The sequence below is a fragment of the Culex quinquefasciatus genome, chromosome 3, assembly GCF_015732765.1.
Source record: "Culex quinquefasciatus strain JHB chromosome 3, VPISU_Cqui_1.0_pri_paternal, whole genome shotgun sequence".
NCBI classification, from domain to species: Eukaryota; Metazoa; Arthropoda; class Insecta; order Diptera; family Culicidae; genus Culex; species Culex quinquefasciatus.
Genome location: NC_051863.1, coordinates 28,146,704 through 28,169,919, shown reverse-complemented (window position 1 = coordinate 28,169,919; position 23,216 = coordinate 28,146,704). Strand labels below are relative to the sequence as shown.

Here is a 23,216-nt window from a genome sequence, read left to right as displayed (position 1 = left end):
GACCACGCCTTCCGTCGGATGGGGAAGTAAATGTTGGCCCCAGTCTTACATAGAGGGTTAGGTCGTTAGCTCGATCCAGGTGTAGGAAACGTCTCCCTGGGTCCTGCCTCGGTGGAGTCGCTGGTAGGCAGTTGGACTAACAATCCAAAGATCGCCAGTTTGAATCCCGGGGTAGATGGAAGCTTAGGTGTAAAAAGAGGTTTGCAATTGTCTCAACAATCAAGCCTTCGAACACCTAGATTCGAGTAAGAATCTCGCAATCGAGAACGCCAAGGCAATGCTGTAGAGCGAATAATTTGAATTGTTTTTTTTTATTATTATTATTTTAGGCCGATGCAAATATTTAAAAAAGTTTTTGTCCCTCGGCCCTGGCCGAGGTCAAGGGGGGGGGAGGGGGCAAAAAAATAAAAAAATATAAAAATTTAAATAACAAGCCATAATCTTCACATTTAAATGAAAAAAGTGTTTTAAAATGCATTTTACACTAGTTCAGTTGTTTTGCAATCATTAGTTTTCAAAAAATCTAAGATTTCATGAAAACAAAAATTGTATCGAAAAAAAAGATTTTGCATCGAAAATTTTAAAAAAATCTTAAGTTTTTTTTAATAAACCCAAACATGCTAAAAATGATTTTAAACGCAGGAGAATGTATTTTAATTTGATTTCAGCTGGTTGCACTTGAATTTTCATTGAAATTTTGAAGTTTATTGTAAAAATATTTTGTTTGCCCCCTGATTTTTCGGGCCAATTTTGAAGGGGGGGACAAGAACTTTTAAAAATATTTGTACCAGCCTTATTATAGCCCGCCAATACCCAGTTTTGGCGAACTGCAAAAAACTGCCATGAAAATAACTTCAAAACATACTAAACTAACACTATGATACATGAAGATATAATCAGTTTATTGAATACATTTTAGAATGGAACCAATTTTCTGTGAAAATATGCACACGTCGCATTTTTTATGGGCCATACTGGCTCATTTTTTAATGATTTCATTAATTTTCATTGATCAGTTTTCAAATGTTCAATAAACAGAACATTTCCAAAAGTTTGCCGAATGGAGTTTTGTAGTAAATTTTAGTTAAATGAATTGTAAACATATCTTCATTTTTTTTTAATAGGTCTCAGAAACATAGACAATAACTTTTAGGACCTTTTCAAAAAAAACTCTAGATATTTGAACAAACCGCTGATTTTTATTGTCTTGACCAATTTCCGATTCTCTTTGCTCCAATAGTTATTTTCCTCCTTTTTCTTAACGCTGTGGTGATGTTTTCCAACGAGTTTTATTGCAGAAGTTGTGCGTCCTACCTACCCAAAGGCGTTTCTCGCTTTCCTCCGTGCTATGCGAATTGCCTACTTGTGAGCTTTTTCGGTGAAGCTTTTCGGTTCAGCCACTTGGAGGCGCTGACATTTTGACGGTTGGCATTTCCGGGCAAAAACAAGTTTGACAGCTCTTGTTTCCTGCGCTCTCTTTTCGTTTGTGACTGAATCCGCGAGAACATCAAAATGGTACGTGGAGAAGTGAATTTTCGTTGTTTATGGCCAAATTCTTCGGTGGAATTTGTGTTAAATTATTGGATCGGTTAAACTGCGCGCCGGTTAATCGAAATGTCCAAAGTTCCGCAGGATTTTGTGCGATTTTCACCGAAAAATCGCGTTTGTTTTGTCGCTAGCGACTGACCCCTTCCTCAACTCGAGGTTATGTCTGGTTGTCTTCCCCGTAAGTAATCCGGCTTTTTGTTTGTTCTCTGGCCACTTTTTTTTTCTAGGTGAACGTGCCCAAGCAGCGCCGTACCTACTGCAAGAAGTGCAAGGTGCACCGCGTCCACAAGGTGACACAGTACAAGAAGTCCAAGGAGCGACAGGCGTCCCAGGGTCGTCGTCGTTACGATCGTAAACAGAAGGGTTTCGGTGGTCAAACCAAGCCCATCTTCAGGAAGAAGGTAAGCTGATGGTCGGGTGGTGGAACCACGGAGGGAAATGACACCGTTTTAAGAGAAATTTGAAAGAAACGGTGGGATTTCGATAAAAATGAGTGATTTTCAAATTCAGATTCAATTGGAGCCAGTGTTAGCAACATGACATTGTAAAGTTTTCTCGAAAGCCGTATTGAAGTTCATGTAGCGATTGATCTTAAGTGCATAAATATTCCTTTTTTATCACATTTATAGCCATCCAAACAAAATTTAAACTTTGATATTCAATTGCAGCTTCAGAAACGCTGATTTCATGAAAAAAGATTTTTGCATGCATAAAAAAAACTGCACAAGTGATAAAATAGTTTTTTCACAATTCCGTCGAGAAATGACTTACTTTTCCTGTCATTTTTTAACGCCAAAAAAGCCTACTTTTCTGCACCAAAAATAACAGAAACGAATAGTAACACTTATTAAAATAAATGCTGAAAAGCTCTACATTTCAGCACTGAAATGAATGCCGAAAAGTTGAACTTTTAAGCACTTGTTGCGAAAAGTAATACTTTTCAACATTTTTTTTTATTTAAGCGGTCAATTGACAAAACACATGAACTTTTGACTTAAAATTCCACTCAAAGGGTGTTTTTCGGAATTGCAAAAAAGTTGTATGGAACTCGTTGCAAACCTTGATTTTTTTTCAGCACTCGACGTATTTATCCAACTCGGTGAACCTCGTTCGATAAATGTACCACTTGTGCTGAAAAATTTTCTTTTTGCATCTTGTTGCATAAACTACTATTTTATCATTCAACTTTATGACAAAACTACAGTTTTTATCATTTTTCTAAACATAATACATACTTATTTAATATTTTTGGTTAAATGGTCACTTTTCGCATTATATTAAAATTAATATTTTTTATTAATTGAGCAATTCTCTACGAAATCTACATATTTTGACCATTTTTATTTTTTGATTTGGCTCAAACTTCGTGGGGCCTTCCCTATGACCAAAGAAGTCATTTTGCGACATTGCAGTGTTCGGAATGGCAAAATTAAGTGGAATAAATTGATAACTCCTTTATTTGACGTCCTAGCCAAATGGTAGGAACTTCGGAAGAGTTCCGTAGTAACATTTCAATAGGGCGAATCTGCACTTGTAAACAAGCAGTCTATCCCTTTCGAAAAAGGCCAGCGAAAAAGTGACCAACCACCGGGGGTTAAGTGTATTTTTTCGAAAGAATCAGAAAATTGCACAAATCGACGTCGTCGTGCTATCTTGTTCCGCGTTTTAATGTTTGACCTTGAAAAAAACAAAAACAAAAGCACGCAATGTAAACAATAACAAACACGTTTTGTTTGGCTAACCATTATGTGCATTGTCCCGAAGTTTGGTTGAAATTGGTTGCTGGAGTCCCGAGTTATAATTACAAATGTTTACGGTAGTCTAACTTGTACGTGCGTCAAACGCGTTCTGACATAAAATTCCTTTGGCCAGTTGTCGCACTTACATCAATTTTCTGGGATTGACAAGATAGCACGACAAGATTGAAACTACTTTCATATGTAAAGTGACAAAAATGCACGGAGTTTTTTCGAAAACGAAACTAAACGAAACTATTGGCACTACGCCCCCCGGGGCATGGCCTTCCTCTAACGTGGGATTTCTGCTCCAGCGCCTCTGACGAGACAGGAGAAACCGGGACCGACGTTTTACTTCACCATCCGATAGAAGCTCAGTGGATAAGGCGGGAATCGAACCCGCGTCTCATAGCATCATCGGGATCGGCAGCCGAAGCCGCTACCCCTGCGCCACGAGACCCAGGAGTTTTTTCGGATTTCGTTAAATATCTCAGGATTGAAATCAAATTTTGGGGATCTGTAAAGGTCAAAAGGTGAGGCATTGTGAGCTGCACAAAATGGCGTTCTTACACGCAGAAAAATAAGGCATATGGGTCATTACATCTCAACTGTGCACGAAAAAGTGCAAATTTGAAAATTACCCTCTCCGATCCTGCTCAAATTTGGCAGGGCTGTTGATACTATCGAAACATGCAAGAATCCCGAATTTCATCCAAATCGGACCACCCCCTCCATTTTTGTACCTCCCCAAAAAATCGACTTTTTGGCGATTTTTGTGTGAAACCCCTATTTTCAAACGGCGATAGCTGAGGAACCACTAATCTTAGAAGGTCGGTCTTAGACTCAATTTTGAAGGAAATTGGACGTAGAATCCATTTCTGAGATCAAAATTTTGGTTAATTTATTTTTTCTACCTGTATTGCGCAATTGAAAACTCTAAACGGCAGTATCTCAAAACACCCCATCTTATTTTTTTTATTTGACCTCACCATCGTGCTCCCCGGCCAATTTTACATAAGAATCACTTATCGACAGAAAGGAATATGTTTCGTTCCAGAGATATCGAATTTTAAAGTTTTGTAGTATTTGAGATTACCTACATTAGCTTCATTCGCCGCAAATACTAGAAGCACTCAGGAGCGCTATTCAATAATTGCTACCTGATGTTGTGGAAAATGATTAATTAATTTTTTATTTTTATAATTTCACGCAATTTTCAAATAGCTAATACCTTAATCATTTTTTTGTTCAAGGAATATTTATTGGGTTATTTTGAATGTACCGTTTTTTACGAGTTGCTAACCGTTTTAGAGTACCCCGAGGCCATGACTAGGGCCTTTGTCATGAGCGGTAGCAAAATAGTGCCATTCAGCAAAAACCCCAAAATCTGCTTTATGGTTCAAAAGATGGATCATATTAAATCGATTTTTTATATTGTGAGCCAGCTCCATTTACTCAATGGATGATTTTGGTCAAGGTACATTTAGTAGCCGTATTGTGTTCCAAGAATCCGAAATGATAGAAGAAAAAAAAACATTATTGTTCGGACGGTGTCTAAATCATCGCTACTAAATTTTGGGAACTAGCTGAACTTTGTGATTTTCTTACATTTTTCAGTTTTATACCTTCCAGAAATCCTTTTCCTACTCCTTGTGATCGTTCTTCATGAGAATACAACGTATCAACAAATTTTATTCATTTTAATTCATATTTTTTACTCAATAATGTATCGTGCACTTATTGTTCAGAGTTACTTACAAGATCCATTGCATTTTTTTGCTCGCCGCATCGGAATCCAATTCTGCCCTGTAGGGTAGGGTAGTCATCAATGAGACACTTTTGGTTTTCAACTTTCAAAGATTTTTCTCATTTTTTCATCAGCATGTTTTAATGAGCTTTTTGTTGCATTTTCTTTCTTTTAATGTGTTCTAACATTGACCAAAATATGAGATCGATCCGACATCTACAGCCAGAGTTATTCAACTGTCTCATTGTAGACGCACTTGGCAGGAACAATGAGACAGCTGGGGAACAATGAGACACTACGAAAATCAAGATTTTTCTAGTAAAACATCATGTTTTTGTATTGTTCCATTGCAGGTAACTTACCTTGAACATTTTAGAGCAATTTTGCCAACATGAAACTTTAATTAACAAAAGTTATACTAAAAAGTATTTAAATTTTGTAAAATTCGTATATTTATACCAAAAAACTTTGCATTTTTGGTTAAATGAAGTTAAAACTCTATAAATATGCCAAAAATCAATTTTAATTCATGTTTTAAAAGATTTCCATAGATATTGAAAAGTCTCATTGTTACCCATTGTTACCCATTGTTACCCATGAGCTGAAATGAATGGGGAACAATGAGACAGTCCTGGATACTGGGTATATTCTAAATTTTGGCCAAACCTAATGAAAGGATATTGTAGTCCAACTCAATCCCTATGGAACGTCGAAAGAAATTTGAAGAAATATTAGTTTTGGTGTTAATGGCTGCCTACGAGCGAAAAAGTAATTTTTGTCCATAATTTACTTTTACACCCCAGAATCAAACATTTATGAATAACTTTTCAAGTGAGCGTCCATAATCAAAGCCACTATAATGGCAGACGTGTAACCAGTAGACACACCTTTCCCCCAAATATGAGCCTGATTGGTTGAAACTACGACTTGTGAGAGCCATTTTATCATTGTTCCCCGTGTCTCATTGATGACTACTCTACCCTACTGTGTGTCGTTATTGCTCTATCCTGTGGGTTAGCATAGAAATTCATCTCATTTTTTTTAAGCGGATAAACATTTGCGATTTAAGGTGAAGCCTTTGATCATTTTCGAAGAAAATTGATCATCACTCTAAAATGTTCTGTACTAAATCCAATTTGACGAATTTCTGCACCAAATGTAATCAGCATGTGCCAGTTGTTGCCTTCTCAAAGCCACTGAAAAAAATGTTGGTCTAAATCAAATGTGTTTCAAAATTTTTATAATTTTGTGGTACAATCATTGACATCCTATCCTAGTTGGCAATCATTGATTAATGACGATTTCCATATCTTTGCAATTATTGGGATAATCGTTATCAAAAGGAATCAGCATGTGTAGGGCACTATTCTAAACAACTTGTAAAAGGAATGTTGTCAAAATATTAATAGCGACGCAATATATCCAGAACGAAAAATCATGGCAATGATGGAAGTCTTCACGTTAACGCCTACAGTGTTATACAGTTTATTTTGCCCAATTTGCTAAAGATTATTTAATATGATATCGTATTCCAATAAATGGCCAGGTAGCAGTTATTGAACATCGCTCATGAGTGCTTCTAGCAGATGCGGCGAATGAAGCTAATGTAGGTAATCTCAAATACTAAAAATTTTAAAATTCGATATCTCTGGAACGAAACATATTCCTTTCTGTCGATAAGTGATTCTTATGTAAAATTGGCAGGGGAACACGATGGTCAGGTCAAATAAAAAAAATAAGATGGGGTGTTTTGAGATACTGCCGTTTAAAGTTTTCAATTGCGCAATACAGGTAGACAAAATAAATTAATCAAAATTTTGATCTCAGAAATGGATTCTACGTCCAATTTCCTTCAAAATGGAGTCTAAGACCGACCTTCTAAGATTTGTGGTTCCTGAGCTATCGCCGTTTGAAAATAGGGGTTTCACACAAAAATCGCCAAAAAGTCGATTTTTTGGGGAGGTACAAAAATGGAGGGGGTGGTCCGATTTGGATGAAATTTGGGATTCTTGCATGTTTCGATAGTATCAACAGCCCTGCCAAATTTGAGCAGGATCGGAGAGGGTAATTTTCAAATGCTGTTCCGCTTCAGCTGGAATGACCCATATTTGAATCAACAAAACGTTTTGTTTATTTGAAAATGTAGATTTTTGTTGAACCAACGCTAAACGTAAAAGCAACTTTTTTCAAAATAACAAAAGTTTTTTTGTGAAATTGAGAAAATCAAGGTTTGTTTCAACGCAAAATGATTATATTCAACAAAAAAATTGTTGAATCATACCTTGTACAGGCTGATTCTACAAAATATTTTTCTGCGTGTAACTCAATTTGGCCCAAAATGCACGTACGACAAGTTAGCACGACGGCGACGAAATGTTTCATTTTCTAACATTAAAAATACATATGACCATTAGTTTCTGAGATATCGGTACATACTTACTAGAAAATAAAATACCTGGTTAAAGATTTTACTTTTGTATTTTACAACTATAACTTAGATCAATACTAATTTAGTTTTTTCCCCAGGCAACATTTTCTGTGCATCATTTCGATTCGAAATTTTGTAATTAATTTCTGTCAAACTCTCATCGACGGCACAGTTGTTTACCTATTGAAACGATGCAATGTTTCAAAATAATTTCAAAGTGCTTCTCGAGCATCTAAGTAAAATGTGCGCTTCCCAAACCCAGACGTGAACTTCTTGTACCAAGATAACCGAACAGTTTGTAGGTTGTAGATTAAAATGTCAAATTCAAAGTATTTATGTCGTGACTTAACCGGAATGGCGTTGGATAACGTTAGTTTTGTTCATCGAGAGGTACACGCTAGAAAAACAATAATTATGTGCATAGGTGCTTGGTACATGACATTGTCGTCGGTGTTAGGGAAGTGCAAAAATGTATTGAATAACTGTATTGCGTCAGAAAATGCATTTTCAGACTGTCTTGTAAATCTAATTTCGATCCTTTCCAATTTTCTAACATCTTTTCTTCTCTTTTCCTCCAATTTCCAGGCCAAGACCACCAAGAAAATCGTGCTGCGTATGGAGTGCGTCGACTGCAAGTACCGCAAGCAGACCCCGCTGAAGCGCTGCAAGCACTTCGAGCTGGGCGGCGACAAGAAGCGCAAGGGCCAGATGATTCAGTTCTAAGCGCCTCGGCGATTACGTTCGTTTTTGTGTAAGAAAAGATGAATTCCGAAGGCGGTCAGGAGAAACAAGAAAAACGTTGAAACAATAAACCCGTCACTGATTCGGAACCCACTCTGGCTTCGGCTTTGGGGCGTTTCGGACGGTGACACACAAAAAAAATCAAGTTGAAAGTTTTGCTGATTTTAAGGAGATATCACAATTCCACTTTATTCATCTTCGACGTCATCTTGATCGCTTGTGGTTGGGGTGGTTCCGTTTCCGGCGAGCAGCTGCTGTCGAATGAGGGCGGCCATCTTGGTGCAGCGGACGGGTCGGTCGTCCTGGCAGCAAAACTCCCGCCCTGCCGAAAGGTTGCTGTTGACCCAGCGTGGGGAGCAGTTTTGGTAGAACAGGTAAGCCCGCTCCCGGAAGCAATCCCGGTCGATGGTTCCACAGATGAGGGCGGGTGAGTTGGGGAGGTGTTTGAGGATGGCGTCGAGGCAGCGGTTCGAGCACTGCTTGTTACCGGCGGCGGAACAGGGGTAGTGCTGCATCAGCTCCATCTGGATGCCGGGGTTTCCGCGGGGTGGTTCCGACCGGTTCTGGCGGTTAAACTGGCCGGTCAGGAAGATGGCACACGTGCATGGGATGGTGTCCGGGGAAGGCTGCTTGGCGGAGGTTAGCGCGTTGCTGCTGGTGTCCGCGTCCGCGGTGATGTGCTTGGCCTTGCGTGGCCGCAAGCCTCTGAGTCCGCGGACAGCAGGTTCCAAGGCGGTTGTGGTCGCGATGAAGACCGCCAGCAGGGCGGTCAGCTTGATGATGATTACAACGGCGCGAATTCGGTGAACCATTCTGGGTGGTGTAACTTAGAGACTGACTTGCGGGTTGGACGAGCTGAGAGGTTTTATTCTTCGGCGCAAAAAATGCTACCGAAAGCATTTCTCTTTCAGCAAGTTGAGGCGTTTTGCAAGAAGGTTGATGAAATAGGGTATATTATCCATTAGTGGACCTTCTGAAGGTTTCCTGATGAAAAATGCAATAAAATTACAGTTTTAATCGGGTATTTTTATAGAACTCTTTTATTTGGCATATGGGTTCGAAGCTCGTTTTCAAAACTTTCAAAAAATCATTTTTTTTTTAAATTTCAAAAATTTCAAAAAAATTACAAATTTCAAAAATTATAATAAATTTAAAAGGTTAGAAAATTTATTAAAAAAAAATTATAAATTTTTAGTCAATCCAAAAACTTTTGAGCTGTAACATAACCATAAGAAGAGTGGAAAAATTTATTTTTCAAACTGTTTCCATGAATATTTTTTGCCTTTCTTACTAAAGAAAGTTACACTCAACCCCTGGTGGTTGGTCACTTTTTTCGTTTTAAACTTTTTTAGTTTGTACCCCGTTGGTTGCTCAAAGTAAAACTAAAAAGTGACGAACTGTCAGTTTTTACACGGCGCTCACGCACACTGTCAAAACAAACATTTGGTAGTGTGTGTGAACTCCGTGTAGAAGGGGTGTCAAACTAAAAAGGGGTCACTTCGTTCGTTCGACAACGGTTGGTGTCAAACCATCGGGGTTTGAGTGTATAGGTTTTACTCTATGGCTGGACATCATTTCCATCTTCGTAAATATTACAATTCAGCATGAACTTTCATCAGAAAATCGCTAAAAATCACACTGCATCGATTTTCGCCGCTCTATTGATTCACCTTGACAGAACTCGTCTATCTCCAACCCTCCAATTTTAAGAAAATAAATTCCGTGGAGTTCGAATGATGTTCGTGTGTGGTAAATTTTGCAAAATTTTGTGTCGCGTCGTTCTCAGCTCCCCTATATCCGATTTTAATTCTTCTGTACGCATAGGAAAGCTAGTGTGCTGAATCTGGGCGAGTTTTCGATCAAATTTCGAAATATCAACCTGTTTTTAAATGTGATAAAACTTTCCAACGAATTACACAGTTTTCAAATTAATATAAGGTCAAAATTTTTCATTCTCAAATCTTTTATTTATCCCAAAAATTGCATTTTTTTTTAGCTCTACAACCTCCCAAATTTTCATCAAGATTCATAACTAACTGCTTAACGAAAGTCGCCATCAATATCATTTTACTTGCGCTAACGATTTCAAAGCGCTTAAGATATAAAATTGCTTCCAACTACCAGCAACATGTTCTTTTGCCCATTAGTTAGTCACTCACTTGAAAAATAATCCCGAAAAATGTAAATAATTTGCAAGCACCATAAAAAAAACAAACGCGCTTAGTCTTTTGACGTTTCAATTTTGACCATCCATTCCAATCGAAGGCTGAAGAAAACCGAGCGAGAAGCGAAGGCAAATAAAGAACAAAGGGTGGCCACCAACACCACCAGCAGCGCTTGTTGTGTTGCCAGGAAACTTTCTCTATAAATGCTACTTTTCGTGAGTGTTCGCTCAAAATTTCATCAATTTTGGCAGCACGAAGCAGACTCAAAAGAGTGTTGGAAGAAAAAAAACTAAGCTGAAAATAGAAAAATGGGCGTGGCCCAATGCACACGACTGATTAGAATGCGTTTTTGAAATATTTTTTTAAAATGCTTGTAAAAGGAATAGCATAACTTTTAATAAAAGTGAAAATAAACCGAAATGTTCACAAAAAGTTGCTCTATTCGTTGGTGTACTTTGTTTTACTGAATTTCAAGGAACACTCCATATTATCCAGCATCATTCAAACAAGACCGCTTATTAGGCTTAAAATGGGTTTATTTCCCCTAATTGATGAAAAAAGTAGTCAGAATTGTTCAAAAGTCTTCAGATTTCATGGTTCTGTATAATGAGAAATAGTGCTTAAAATAGTGATAACTTGTGAAAAATGTTCGTTGGTTCTACTAGGGTGTCCACTATTGGTTGAAATACCCTAGTCCTCTCTAAGGTCAGCACTGACGGTTTCATATTTCGGATGGCATTGAAAAGTGACCGCGGTTTAAGTAAATCATTCCGGATTAAAAATTAAAAGAAATTGTTTAAGAAAATACTTTTATTCAGACTTCAATCTGATTCAAGTCTCTGAAGATGGTCATTTTATGCGACCCTCCCTTGTTTATTTGCCCTCTAAAACCCACCCGACTAAACAACAAACACACCTTCTCTACCCTTTGGCGGCCACCCCAAACAGCTTTGCCGCGCCAGCGAAAACCGTACGACCGCCCTGGCTGCACTCGTACGACAGCCGGACGATTTTCCTCAACTCTTCAACCCTCACGTCGAACCGCACTTCCTCGTCGCAGCGGCACCGGTTCGGGAAGCGAAACTCCTGCCACGTGACCACGTACCCGGGAAAGTGCGTCCCAATGATGCCGGCCGTGGTCGCGTTCAGCAGCGCACCGTTCACGAAGCTCTCCGCACTGCGATGGATCGGGTTGGGGTCGCCGGTGAACTCCGCGAAGCGGACCAAATCCTCCTGGCGGAAGGTTCGACTCAGCGTGATAACCTGACCGGGTGAGAATTTGGGAGTGCTAAGCAGTTTTGTGAACAGCTTCATGGTCTTCGAGGAGGACCGTGGCCAGGTTGGAGATTTTCTTGTTACTATCGCTTTTCAGCGCGAGTATGACTTTCCGGAAATGGTCCTCCAGGAGAACTGCCTCTCGGCCGAGCTGGATCAACGTCGTCAGTAAGTGACCGAGCAGGTCTCCGTTGGAGCGATACTTGGCGACTAGCGTTTTAATTTGCCGAACAGTCCCTCCAAGAATTAGATATTCAGCAGTCTGAGAGTCCAGACAGAGATTACAGACACCGGCAGCAGCGTGAGTCAACAGTACCGGGTCGAACGAAGCGTTCAATATCTCAATGAACAGTTCGTGTGCTTTCCACTCTTTCAAAAAGGGCCAATTTATGGGGTCGTAGGCAAAGTTTGCCAAGTTGGCCGTTACCTGCTGCTTAGCTTCTACAATTAAAACACAATTTTAAAACAAAATTCAATTTAAAGTGTTACAATCTTACCGATATTACTCGTTTCGTAATATTCGTCCACTAGCAGGGAGATGTACGTACGCCGGTCGATTCCCTCCTTTGGAGTTCGCTTCGCCAGTCGATCAGCTGTTGAAAACATAGTACATACATAATACTATCACACTAAAATAATGCTGTAATCATGTTGGTAAATTTGAGCTAGAGAGCCTGGAGTTTATTAGAGAACGGACATCTCAAACCAAAAGTACCAATCGAAGCACGAGAACTGTCAAACGGAGATACCAATCGAGCAAAATCCTTTGTCTTATGCTCGATTGGTACCTCCGTTTGACAGTTCTCGTGCTTCGATTGGTACTTTTGGTTTGAGATGTCCGTTCTCTAATAAACTCCAGGCTCTCTAATTTGAGCGCGTTTGATGGAAACAAACTTTTTTATAGCATTACAAATTTATAGCAACTAAAGTAGCTAATATACTATTAGGCACTTTACCTCAAAAAGTTGACCAAGATTGTTGAAAAAAGGTACAAAATGTTTGGACTAAGTTTTATTTTATATCAAAAAATTTCAATTTACAAAAATCTTATGAAAAAGCATCCGAGTTGTGGCTGTTGTGCTGTTGCTGTTGTCGCCAACGAGGACATCCCCCCACGGACGGAACGGCATCCTGCAGCAGTACCGGTGCCTGTGGACTTGTCGAGCTGGTTTGATAGAAGTAGTCGTCCGGCTTGAAGTGATGCGAGCAGATTTTTGCGTTGGTGAGATTTCCACTCCAGCCGGAAAATTGCTTCCACTGCTCGCAGACCTCGGGCCGCTTGACTGGGTAGCCGTGGAGACGGAAGCCCACTCTGCCACGACATTTCCGGTAGCTGTTGCCGCACCCTTCGACGGTGCAATTCATGATGCTGTCGCAGAGATGAGTAAAATATATGCCGAAAAAATACAGATATATGTCGCTCGATTAGAACCGTCGCCTCTCCATACAGGTCCGAACAATTTCTTCCAAACTAGGCAGACGTACCTGATGTTACCGGAGTGGTCCAGAATCCAGGCGACTACGAGAAGAGCCTAGAGAGGAAAAAACGTTTTTCTTACCTCACGCTTTGTTTTCGAAATGGCACCATATGGTATCTTTGGCCACAGTTGATTCTCAAACTCAACACAAACCCCACAGTTCGGTTTTGTGACAGCTGTCGTTTTTTCAGATGTTTTCGTTGCGCGGCTAAGTGTTTACGGCTGTCGGTGGAAGAATCCTCCGATGGGGACGAGTTTCGTCCCGTAAACTGAACGCAGAAGCGGAAGAAGACCAGTGACGGATCCAATGTGGGAAATGGCCAAGAGAAGCATCTTCTCAGCAACAAGTTCAGCCCGCTGAAGGAGAACAACAACAACAACGGTAACCCAGCCGAGCAGAGCGGCGACCCACCGGTTCCAGTGGCCAAGAAGCCAACACCTCTGGTGGTAAAGAATTCGAGCTACGCCAAGCTGAAAAATGCAATGTTGTCGTGCACAATGAGGCCAAGTTGCGATCTGAATTCGTTTGGGATCAAAGTGCTCAAAATGATGTCAGAGGACTCCCACCGGCTTCACCAGAATACGAAAAATCTCAAGGAATCGCACAACCTGGATGCTGTGGAGCAGCACGTCATCAAAAGGAAATGAGCAATGGAAACCCCGTACATTATTACTTTCCCAAAGGGGTACACCAACCTAAAGCAACTGAGTGAAATCAAGCTCATAGAAGCATTTCACATCCGGCGGTAGGCCTACCGGAACAAGCGACCGAAATTGACTCAAGGGGAGGAATAATGCAAAGCCGAGCCGAAGCGGTATGACAACTGCTTTGGAGCCCACGTAGCCACGGATCGCAGCTGCTCCAAGCGTGCGAATTTCATCCAGCGGCGGCAACAAGGGTCGAGACCAAAACCAACTGTGTGAATCTCATCAGATAAATTTACAATTCGTGCTGAAAAACTCCATTTCACAAATTGTTGCAAAATTTACAACTTTGTTTCTTAACAGCCTACTAGGCTGAACGCCAGCTTTTTTAAATGTATCAAATTAAAACGAATCCAGGCCAAGATATACTCGAACAGCAGTTTTCAACATGGTTTCCCGATATTTGTATGATTCTAGCAACACTGCACGAATTACATTTACCTAATGTCAAATCGCTCGATGCACTTTGCCATAAAAGCCCGAAACGTCAACAAAGTGCAAAGAGGAAAAAAAGTGGCTCGCGAAATTTCACTCTCTTCGTCAGCAGATCATTGGTTTCGCTTTTACGAGTAACTTTTCCTTTGAAACTTCCGTGTCACGCTAACGCATTTACCATGCACTGATCTGTCTCCTTCCGGAATCAATAAATTTCTCCTGTGATAAATCAGTGCAATCCGCCGAAATGGATCAGCCGTCTTCTACGTCGTCAGAACAGGTACAGCAAACAGTGACCTTAAAAAATGTCGATGACGATGTCATTGGTGATGTCAGCTCTATTTACAATCGTATTTTTTGTCGTTTCTCAAGGATTCCGGAGCGAAAAAGGCCAGCCCTTTTGATAATCTTGGCAGGGATGACCTGGTTAAGAAATGCCGTGGCCTTTTGGGAATAGCCCAGAAGGCCAAACAAGCAAAAGATGGTAATTGTTTTTTGTTTAATCTACGCAATGTACATAATATGTCATAAACATATATCTTTCTAGAATGTCAGGAGGAAAACCGGAAGCTAAAAGAACAGTTGTCTCTGGCTGAAACGCAGAAAACAGCCGACAAAGAATGTCTCCGGGCTATGCAGGAGGTAGTAGAATCGCTGACCCAACAAAAGCTGCATGCCGCCATGAAGGTCGATGAGCTGGAAAAATCTCTATCAGGCCTTCGCAGAGAGCTCGATGGCGCTACGCTGCTGCGGGAGCAGCTGGAAAAGATATCTGTGGAAAACGAGGCTTTCAAAAGGCAAATTGATCGACTGACAGAGGAAAACGAGGAACTCTTAGGTGCAATTACCGGCATGGAAGAAAAGCTCAAATCTTCCGAACAAGAGCAGCAAAGCTTAGCCCAGAGCAAAATTACACTTGAGCAAGAATTGGAAAAGGCTAGAAGTGAATCCAACCCATCCGGAAAGGAAGAAAAACTAATCCGTAAACTAAAGCTGTACAAAAACAAAGTACAGGAAATCTCCGCAAAAGTCCTGCTGTTGAAATCGGATCGAAAAATTCTTCTTAAAACGGTCAAAGAGTACTCGGAACAAGTTCCCAAGTGGCAAAAAGAACTAGTAAACGCCTCTAACGTCCTCTTTGCCAAAACCCGGCAGTTTGAAAAGGAAAACGGTTCGCTAAAAGAACGTTGTGCGCAATATGAACGAGACTTGGAGGAGCTGCAAAGAGGCAAATCTAACGAAGCTGAATCCAAGAATGCGCTTGAAGCACTCCAGGTGCAATTCGAAACACTTCAGCTGAGCCAACAATCGTTGAGCGAAGAGTTACAACAAGCGTTGGCAGATAAGACAAGTTTGCAGGAACAACTGGAGAACTCACGAACGGATTCTGAAGTGGTTGACTCCCAGAAGGCTATCAATGAAAACCTGCAAAAGCGATTGGCACAATTTGAAGACGATTTATCGAAAAATTTAACAGAGCTAACCGAAAGTAAGAAACAGTTGGAGGAGCTTCATAAAAGCAATAGCAAACTAGAAGCACGTGCTAAAGACTATGAAGATAAGATTCAACAAAATGTTTTGGAAAAGGACAAATTGGAGGAATCTTTTAAAACGCAAAATGACAAACATTCGCAACAGGTCGATGCAATCAACTTGAAACTACAACAAGAAGCTTCAGAAAAAGAGAGTCTTCAAAAACAGTTGGCTGAATTGCAAACCAAAACACAAGAAACCTTACAAAATGAAGCTGTGCAGGAGAACGAGTTCAGTAAGCAGCTTGATGTTCTTGAAGCTCAAATAGAAGCAAAAACGGAAGAACTCTCAGATTGTGAACAAAAACTTCAAGAGACACGGGATGAAAAGATAATGCTACAGCAAGAGCTAGGAAAATCACAAAAATGCATTGAAGCTCTTAATGTGCAACTTATGCAAACCCAAGAAACCGTGAAGGCTATGACTGAAGATTTTGAAAAGCGGTTTGCAGAGGCACAGCAAAACCAGACAAGCCAACAAGAGCAAGAATTGCTCATTCAAAAACGACTGGATGAGCTGCAACAATTGTATCAGAGCCAGGTTAGTGAGCTGCAAGACGCAAATGTGCATATTTCCGAGATGAGCTCCAAAGCTGCCGCTTCGGAAGTGTTGGATGAACACAACCGGAAGTTACGAGAAACAATCGCAGAGCGAGACACTGAGCTAACTACTATGCGAAAGTCACTGGAAGAGACAAGTGATGCTCTGCAGTCGCTTCAAGTACAGCATCAAGCACTCGCTCAAGAAGGCACCACAACTAGAGAAGAACTGGGATCGCTGCAGTCCAAGTTTGAGCTGGTCAAGTTGGAAAACAGTGAGCTGTTGTCTGAGCTGAAGGAGATTAATGAAATTCTAAAGGAACGAGGTGGAGTGATTTCCCTACAGGTGTCGAAAATATCAGAGTTGGAAGCTGCGAAAGGAACCCTTCAGCAGAAGCTTACGGAACGAGAACTGCGAATTGGTGAGCTGGAGCGTACTGTAACCGAGCGTGATTTGGAGCTGAACGCTTTGCGGGATCGCAGCATTGACACCCAGAGTGATGTTATGTCCACGTCCACGATTTCCCGAGCTGATGAATCTGCTCGGATGCGTGATGTTGATGATAGCTTTGAGGAGAAGTACATCAAATTGCGGGCGTTGGCGGTGAAGTTGAAGAAGAAGGTGGCCGAGCAGACTATTCAGTTGCAGCGTTACGAAAAGGAAGGCTTGGGTAAAAATCTGCAATCTTTGCAAGCCGAGAACGATAAGCTGCTGGATCAGCTGGAAGGGGAACGAAAGAATGTAGAGCAGCTGAAGCAGGAGATTGAAACGCTGAACCAACTGCGAACGGAAGTCGACAGCAGCAAGAAGGACAAGTCTTCGCTGGAGAGTAGCATTCGGGAGTATCGCGAACAGGTGCAGAGTTTGAAGCGCGAGAAGGAGGCTTTCAATATGGCCAAGAAGGAAATCGATGCCGAAAATCAGAAACTGAAGGTGGCACTTAAGGCGAAGGAGAAGCAGTTGACAGACGAGCTGGAAGCGCAGAAGGAGCTGAAGGCTGAGGTGGAGCGGTCTCGATTGGCGGCCAAGAAAGCGAATGTACTGAACCTGGAAATGGAAGCGTACGAAAAGTCGTTGGCAGAGTTGAACAAAAAATTGGAGGCGAAGAAAGACCAGGTGAAGGAACTGGAAAGTACGATGGAAGTGCAGGAGGGGACCATTAAAAGTTTGAAGAGTCAGATTGCGTTGCTGGATCAGAGTTTGGCTAGCGAGAGGAGCCATTCGCAAGAGCTGAAGAAAAACGTAGACGTCCAGCAGGAGAAGCTTCGACTTAGTGAGCATCAAAGAGGGGAAACGAATGTGGAGCTGGCGCAACTGAAGATGGATTATGAAAAGATGAAGATGGAAATAGAGTCAAATCGTGTAGAGCTGAGTGAAGCGATATCAGAGAAGGAGAAAGTAAGCAGCGGTTTGGAAACTGAGAAAAGTCGATTGGTGAAGCAGGTTTACAGTCTGGAGAGTACTGTGGATGAGTTGAAGGTCCAACTTAAAGATCGGGAACAAGAAACCGAGGACGTGAAAGCTGAGTTTGCTAGCTACAAGATTCGTGCACAGTCCGTGCTGAGACAAAATCAGAGCAAAGATTCCGGTAAAGAGGTTGAGCTACAGGAGGAGGTTCAGAACTTGCAAAAGGCGTTGGATGTAACACAAACTAAACTGCAGAATGTTTCGCAGCAGATGGCCGAACTGACGAAATCGTGCGAAGAGTTACGGTTTGACAAGACAAGACTGCAATCGCGTTCGAAGGAGCTGCACGATCTGCTGGAAGAATCACGACTTCAGCACGAATCCCTGCTTGAGGAGAGCCGGCGAATGAATTTGAACCATCAGGAAGCGCTTAAAACGCAACGGCTTCAAAATGAAACACTCGTAAATTGCTACAAAAAGCAGCTGGATGAACTGCAAGAGAAACATTCCTTAGAGTTGAGCGCGTTGCAATCCCGACTTGGTCAGACAAGTCGAGATCATCCTGAGAACAACAACCACATCCCGTCCCAGTACTCGTCACGCATTTCCGACGAGCAGAAAATCAACCTGCTTCTGATGGAACGCGAAGAGGGCGAAGGATCGGAGAGTACCAGCTCTCAAAATACTGCCGTCGCCACGGCACGCCGCAAAGTGTCCACCTCTAGTCAACCCCGTACGGCGAACCGCTCCACGCGGGATCTGATTCCCCTGGACGAGCTGCTCAACTCGTCCTTTGACGATACGGCATCCGCCTTCGGTGACCCGGCGGACGATTCCTCCGTGCGGGCCATTTCGCCAGGGCTAGAGCTACAGCAAACCAAGGAACAGCTCGGCAAGCAGGAGAGCCGCGTGCGCCACCTGACGGCACTGCTGGCCGAAGCCGAACAGGACCTGGCCAAGCTGAACCAGCTGAACGAGCTGCTCAAGGAAGAGGTGCGGCGCCAGGAGCGGTCGATCGAGCGCGAGAAGCATGCCCACAACTCGGAGTACTTGAAGAACGTTATCTTTAAGGTTTGTACAAGTGATTACACGAGCCAACAAATGTCACTGCACTTTCTGAAGTTATGGGAAAGCAAAAACTAGAAGGTCTCAGTGTACAACAAAAAAAATTGTATGGGCGTAGCCTTGAAGTACAGTGTAGAAATTACGATCTTAGATATGTTGTGTGCAAATAGTGATTCTGGGGACCTTCTAGTTTATGCTTCCCAAGAAGTGAGAATATGCAGAAAAAATTTTGGTCGGTTTTATTAATAAGAAAAGATAACTAACAAATAATTTATTTTACAGTTCTTGACGTTAAATAGCGGTGACGAAAAGTCACGTTTAGTTCCTGTGTTAAACACAATCCTTAGGCTAAGTCCAGATGAAACCCAAAAGTTGAATAATGTAGCGAAGGGTAAGTGTTGCGATTTTGTCGAGAATTTTCCCTTTTTACAAACTTATTTTCTCTTTTACAGGATCTGAAGGAGGAGTACGGGGATGGACGGGCATCCTTTGGAACTAAAAATACTTATAAACTTTCTAGGGTTTTGCAATTCCGTCGTGAATGGCCAACGCCAATTTAGAGTTAATGTTTTGATTCCTTACCAGAATTTAATAATATTCCATATAAAAACACGATAGTTTTAGCTATATCAACAGACTTTAATATATTTTATCGTGACAGTATTCCTTACCCGCGTATTTCTGAATATCTTGAGAAACCTCTTATTTGCAGAAAGTCTTTTTAATTTTATCATTCAATTTTTTGTGCGCCATTTGTTGGTATGTTTTGTGAGAATAAAAGAAAGTACGATTTTAAATCACAAAAAATACTTTTTTGTGTGAGATAAATCTTGAGAAATCAAAAATAATCCAACATATAAAAGAGATATTCAAGTAATTCGTTTGCATCTTGAATGTTTTTCATTCCCACAGTAATTAAAAAAATTGAATTACACAACGGTGCAAACTGTGATTTCAAACGGGTTCAACCATCGTTGCTTCCATTTTTGCAATGGCTAGAAGCATCACCTCCCGGGGATAGTATCAAAAATATCCAACGTTCGTCTTCGGTGATGGTTCCCCCTCGTATTCATCACGCTCATGCTCTCAAAACCCCATCGCTCAGCATTCATTCATTTCCTTTGCACGCCAGGAGCGGACGTTCATGTGGCGAGCGTCATTCTTGAGTCTTGTGCAAGTACCGGCCGGCACGGCCTTGGTCGTCGTAAAAATTTGATCTGACGAAATGATGTGCGAAATTGTTTTTTTTTCCTCGAGCGCTAGCTCGAAGCACATGTGCGTCGTTCGCTCGCTGTATGAGAACTGAATTTTTAACTCTTTCGTTCGTTTTCGTAACATATTTAAATTCATAAGAGTTGACTTCCGAAAAAAATGTGTTGTACCAGATGTTGTCGAATCGCCAACCATTCAGGATGATCGATCGGTGAATGCACCTCGCGGCCATCTGGCTTGAGAGATCTTAGAAAAAATAGAGAGAGTAAGGCTCACGTGGGGAGTCAATGGATGTCGGGTGGCACTGCTCTGGTGAACACTTCTATGAGAATCAGTGCCAGCCACGGATTTTTACTAATCCACATAAAAGTAATTGAAGCCTTCTCCAAAGTAGCAGATCAGTATAAAAAAGAACAATTCCTGAAAAAATACCAATCTAAGCATAGAACATCCTGCCAAATTCCCTAGGCTGGTTGAGTGATGGATCCCCTCTTTGTGTTAAACTTCTACATATTTTGACTTTTAATAAACACATTAATAGGGGCCACCCATAAACCAAGTATTCACTTTTTTCAAGATAAATCGGCGTTAAGATTAGTATAAACAATGATAAAATTAGACTAAATTTCCAATTAATATGATACATTTATAGATCCTTTTAAAATAAAAATCGATGCCTCTGTCCTCTCCTATGCTAACTAGATATTGAAACCAGCAAGCTTAGTACAAGAGAGCACAGAGACATCGAAATTGTAGATGAAATTAAGCAAATGATTTATAAACCCAAATTGAATGTTGGGAAATATTTAAAAAATAGTAAATTTTTTCAATGAAATAATGAAATTAAAAAGGAATTTATTTATGCAACTGATTTTCAGTAGACTTTTTAGTTTGTTTGAACCACACTGCGAAAACATTTGAATGAGAAAAGGGTAAAAAATGCATTTACACTATTCCACTTGTTTTGAAATCATCAGTTTCCAAAATATGTAAGTATTCATGAAAAATATATGAGATTGCCAAAACTGTTCATTGAAATTTCACGAAAAATCACAATCAAACCAAGCAAAATGCATTTTTTGATTGTTTTCAGATGATTAGAATTACATTTTCATTCAAGTTCAAGTTTAAAAAAACAGAATGAATTTTCCAAACATTTTTTAAAACTTGACATTACATAAAATAAATCAACTCCGTATAATCTTTCGTTCAATATTTAACTTTAATCAGGTTTTGAACTTCCGTTTTTTGTTACCTTCATTCAATCATTTTATATTTTTTAAACACTGGATAAAAATATATTGTTTAAGTTTTATCTTGATAAATAAGAATGAATTGACAAATGAATGCATTGAGGATAACAACATAATGAAAACTATTAAAACGCGAGAAAGTGTAAATTCCGAGACAACAGGCAAAATTCAATCAAACCAACAGTTATGAATAGCAGCTAAGGCTGGGGCGAATATTTTTTAAAGTATTTGACACCTCCCCTTTCCATTTAAAGTCGGCTCGAAAAAAAGGGCAAATAATTATTTTCAACAGAACATTAAAAATCATTTGAAAACAATTTGAAATGCATTCCTCTGCGTTAAAAATAATGTTAAGCATGGTTGGTTTTATTCTAAAATTGATTTTTCCAGTATTCGTCTCCCCCACTTTTAAATTTAATCAATTGAAAATCATTATTTTTTTAAAGGCATGTTTCGGTTCATTAAAAAATGATTTTCGTTTTCAAATCTTACTTCTTTGAAAATTAATGATGGCAAAAAAATGAACTTTTGTTAAACGCACTTTTTTTCATTCAAATGTTATGGCTTGTTGTTTCATTTTTTATAAATTTTTAATTTTTCAGTTTATCACCTCCTATCATTACATTTTGCCTTTCCATTTTTTCACATTTTTAAATCACTTTTTCCATTGTATGCTTGTTTTTTCACATTTTCTGCTATAGAATGGCACCATTATCATTTAAATTGCATAGACGCACTGTTTGGGAGGCTACAAAAATTACTAAGCAGTTCTCTACGAATTTCTTGTATTTTTTAATCCGGCTGAAACTTTTTTGGTGCCTTTGGTATGCCCAAAGTAGCTATTTTGCATCATTAGTTTGTCCATATAATTTATCATACAAATTTGGCAGCTGTCTATACAAAAATTATATGTGAAAATTCAAAAATCTGTATCTTTTGCAGGAATTTTTTGATCGATTTGGTGTCTTCGGCAAAGTTGTAGGTATGGACTGAGAAAAAAAATTATTCACGGTAAAAAAATGATGTTTTTAAATTTCACTTTTGTCACTTAATCTTGATTTGCAAAAAAAAACACTATTTTTATTTTTTTTATATATGATTTTCGGGACATCAAAATTAATATTTTCAGAAATTTTCAGAATGGGCAAAAATCAAATCTTTGACCGAGTTATAAGTTTTTGAAACAATACAGATTTTTTAAAAAAATTGCAAGATTTTTTCAACTTAATTTTTCGATTTGATTGCAAATTCAATTTTACATAAAAAAAATGAAGTTGAAAAAAAATAAAAAAATGTGTTTTTTGCAAATCAAGTGAAATTAAAAATCACCAGGAGCGGCCGTGGCTGACTGGTTACGGTGTTCGCTTTGTAAGCGAATGGTTCTGGGTTCGATGCCCATCTGCTCCCAACGAGAAAGTTAAGAACACAGAAATTTAAAATGATGAATATGAACGAAAAATCATAGTCGCTCGAGGCGGGGTTCGATCCCCCGTCCTTTGGATTGGTAAGCAAAAATGCTAACTACTAGGCCATGTCGAATTGGTGAGCTTGAATTGGAATTAGGAATACTGTTACAGAGAGCGAGTTGTGGCGCTATGCTATAACCATGGCAAATATTGTCCAGGGCATTCGTGGAAATACAATGTCCCATCCTAGAGGGTCCCGGAGTACCAAACCTTCTTAGCATGGTGCTTCCAACGAATACAACCAAAAATCTCGGAGCGTATGGTGGTGTGTCCCCACGCTTCTTCCTCCCCTGTCGATTCAGAATTGTGTTGTTGTTCGAACACTCAGTGCTCAAACTCAACCCAATTACGAGTCATCTCTGCGATACGGCTTTACACAGTAGGCCTGGCCGCTTTAACGCTTGTGATGTTTCAATGCAATGGCGCACTACAAATGTTAATAAATGACAAGAAGAGTGCTAGGCGTCATCTAACCTAAGACA

At 40.1% G+C, this 23,216-nt stretch overlaps 6 protein-coding genes across 6 annotated transcripts; 2 read left to right on the top strand and 4 right to left on the bottom strand.

Moving 5' to 3' along the window:
• The first annotated feature begins 1,423 nt into the window (after positions 1-1,423).
• LOC6042208 (60S ribosomal protein L44) lies at positions 1,424-8,345 on the top strand. Its single transcript, XM_001851297.2, has 3 exons — positions 1,424-1,515; positions 1,776-1,949; positions 8,045-8,345. Exons 1-3 carry the CDS (start codon positions 1,513-1,515, stop codon positions 8,180-8,182), a joined length of 315 nt encoding a protein of 104 aa, XP_001851349.1. The 5' UTR covers positions 1,424-1,512; the 3' UTR covers positions 8,183-8,345.
• Positions 8,339-9,050, bottom strand: LOC6042209 (follicle cell protein 3C-1). The gene has a single exon (XM_001851298.2). The coding sequence runs from the start codon at positions 9,010-9,012 to the stop codon at positions 8,389-8,391; it is 624 nt and encodes a 207-aa protein (XP_001851350.2). The 5' UTR covers positions 9,013-9,050; the 3' UTR covers positions 8,339-8,388.
• LOC119769522 (hydroxyacyl-thioester dehydratase type 2, mitochondrial-like) lies at positions 9,051-11,714 on the bottom strand. The gene is made up of 2 exons (XM_038262324.1): positions 11,282-11,714; positions 9,051-9,184 (listed from the first exon to the last, which is right to left on the bottom strand). Exon 1 carries the CDS (start codon positions 11,677-11,679, stop codon positions 11,287-11,289), a length of 393 nt encoding a protein of 130 aa, XP_038118252.1. The 5' UTR covers positions 11,680-11,714; the 3' UTR covers positions 9,051-9,184; positions 11,282-11,286.
• Positions 11,623-12,331, bottom strand: LOC6042210 (armadillo repeat-containing protein 7). Its single transcript, XM_038262323.1, has 2 exons — positions 12,138-12,331; positions 11,623-12,081 (listed from the first exon to the last, which is right to left on the bottom strand). Exons 1-2 carry the CDS (start codon positions 12,244-12,246, stop codon positions 11,654-11,656), a joined length of 537 nt encoding a protein of 178 aa, XP_038118251.1. The 5' UTR covers positions 12,247-12,331; the 3' UTR covers positions 11,623-11,653.
• A 356-nt stretch (positions 12,332-12,687) lies between these two features.
• On the bottom strand, positions 12,688-13,261 carry LOC119768916 (THAP domain-containing protein 1-like). Its single transcript, XM_038260709.1, has 2 exons — positions 13,126-13,261; positions 12,688-13,009 (listed from the first exon to the last, which is right to left on the bottom strand). Exon 2 carries the CDS (start codon positions 13,003-13,005, stop codon positions 12,688-12,690), a length of 318 nt encoding a protein of 105 aa, XP_038116637.1. The 5' UTR covers positions 13,006-13,009; positions 13,126-13,261.
• Positions 13,262-14,296: 1,035 nt separating this feature from the next.
• Positions 14,297-19,466, top strand: LOC6042211 (GRIP and coiled-coil domain-containing protein 2). Its single transcript, XM_038262321.1, has 5 exons — positions 14,297-14,538; positions 14,631-14,742; positions 14,806-18,809; positions 19,086-19,194; positions 19,256-19,466. The coding sequence occupies exons 1-5, from the start codon at positions 14,506-14,508 to the stop codon at positions 19,300-19,302; spliced, it is 4,305 nt and encodes a 1,434-aa protein (XP_038118249.1). The 5' UTR covers positions 14,297-14,505; the 3' UTR covers positions 19,303-19,466.
• The last annotated feature ends 3,750 nt before the right edge of the window (positions 19,467-23,216 follow it).

Excerpts from the sequence above, each read along its gene's own strand:
- LOC6042208 (XM_001851297.2), top strand. Across the intron at positions 1,950-8,044 it reads AGCCCATCTTCAGGAAGAAG|GCCAAGACCACCAAGAAAAT; the intron begins GTAAGCTGATGG and ends TCCAATTTCCAG.
- LOC6042209 (XM_001851298.2), bottom strand. The coding sequence starts at position 9,012 with ATGGTTCACCGAATTCGCGCCGTTGTAATCATCATCAAGCTGACCGCC.
- LOC119769522 (XM_038262324.1), bottom strand. The coding sequence starts at position 11,679 with ATGAAGCTGTTCACAAAACTGCTTAGCACTCCCAAATTCTCACCCGGT.
- LOC6042210 (XM_038262323.1), bottom strand. The coding sequence starts at position 12,246 with ATGTTTTCAACAGCTGATCGACTGGCGAAGCGAACTCCAAAGGAGGGA. Across the intron at positions 12,082-12,137 it reads TTACGAAACGAGTAATATCG|AAGCTAAGCAGCAGGTAACG; the intron begins GTAAGATTGTAA and ends TTTTAATTGTAG.
- LOC119768916 (XM_038260709.1), bottom strand. The coding sequence starts at position 13,005 with ATGAATTGCACCGTCGAAGGGTGCGGCAACAGCTACCGGAAATGTCGT.
- LOC6042211 (XM_038262321.1), top strand. The coding sequence starts at position 14,506 with ATGGATCAGCCGTCTTCTACGTCGTCAGAACAG. Across the intron at positions 14,743-14,805 it reads GGCCAAACAAGCAAAAGATG|AATGTCAGGAGGAAAACCGG; the intron begins GTAATTGTTTTT and ends ATATCTTTCTAG. Across the intron at positions 18,810-19,085 it reads TGAAGAACGTTATCTTTAAG|TTCTTGACGTTAAATAGCGG; the intron begins GTTTGTACAAGT and ends TTTATTTTACAG.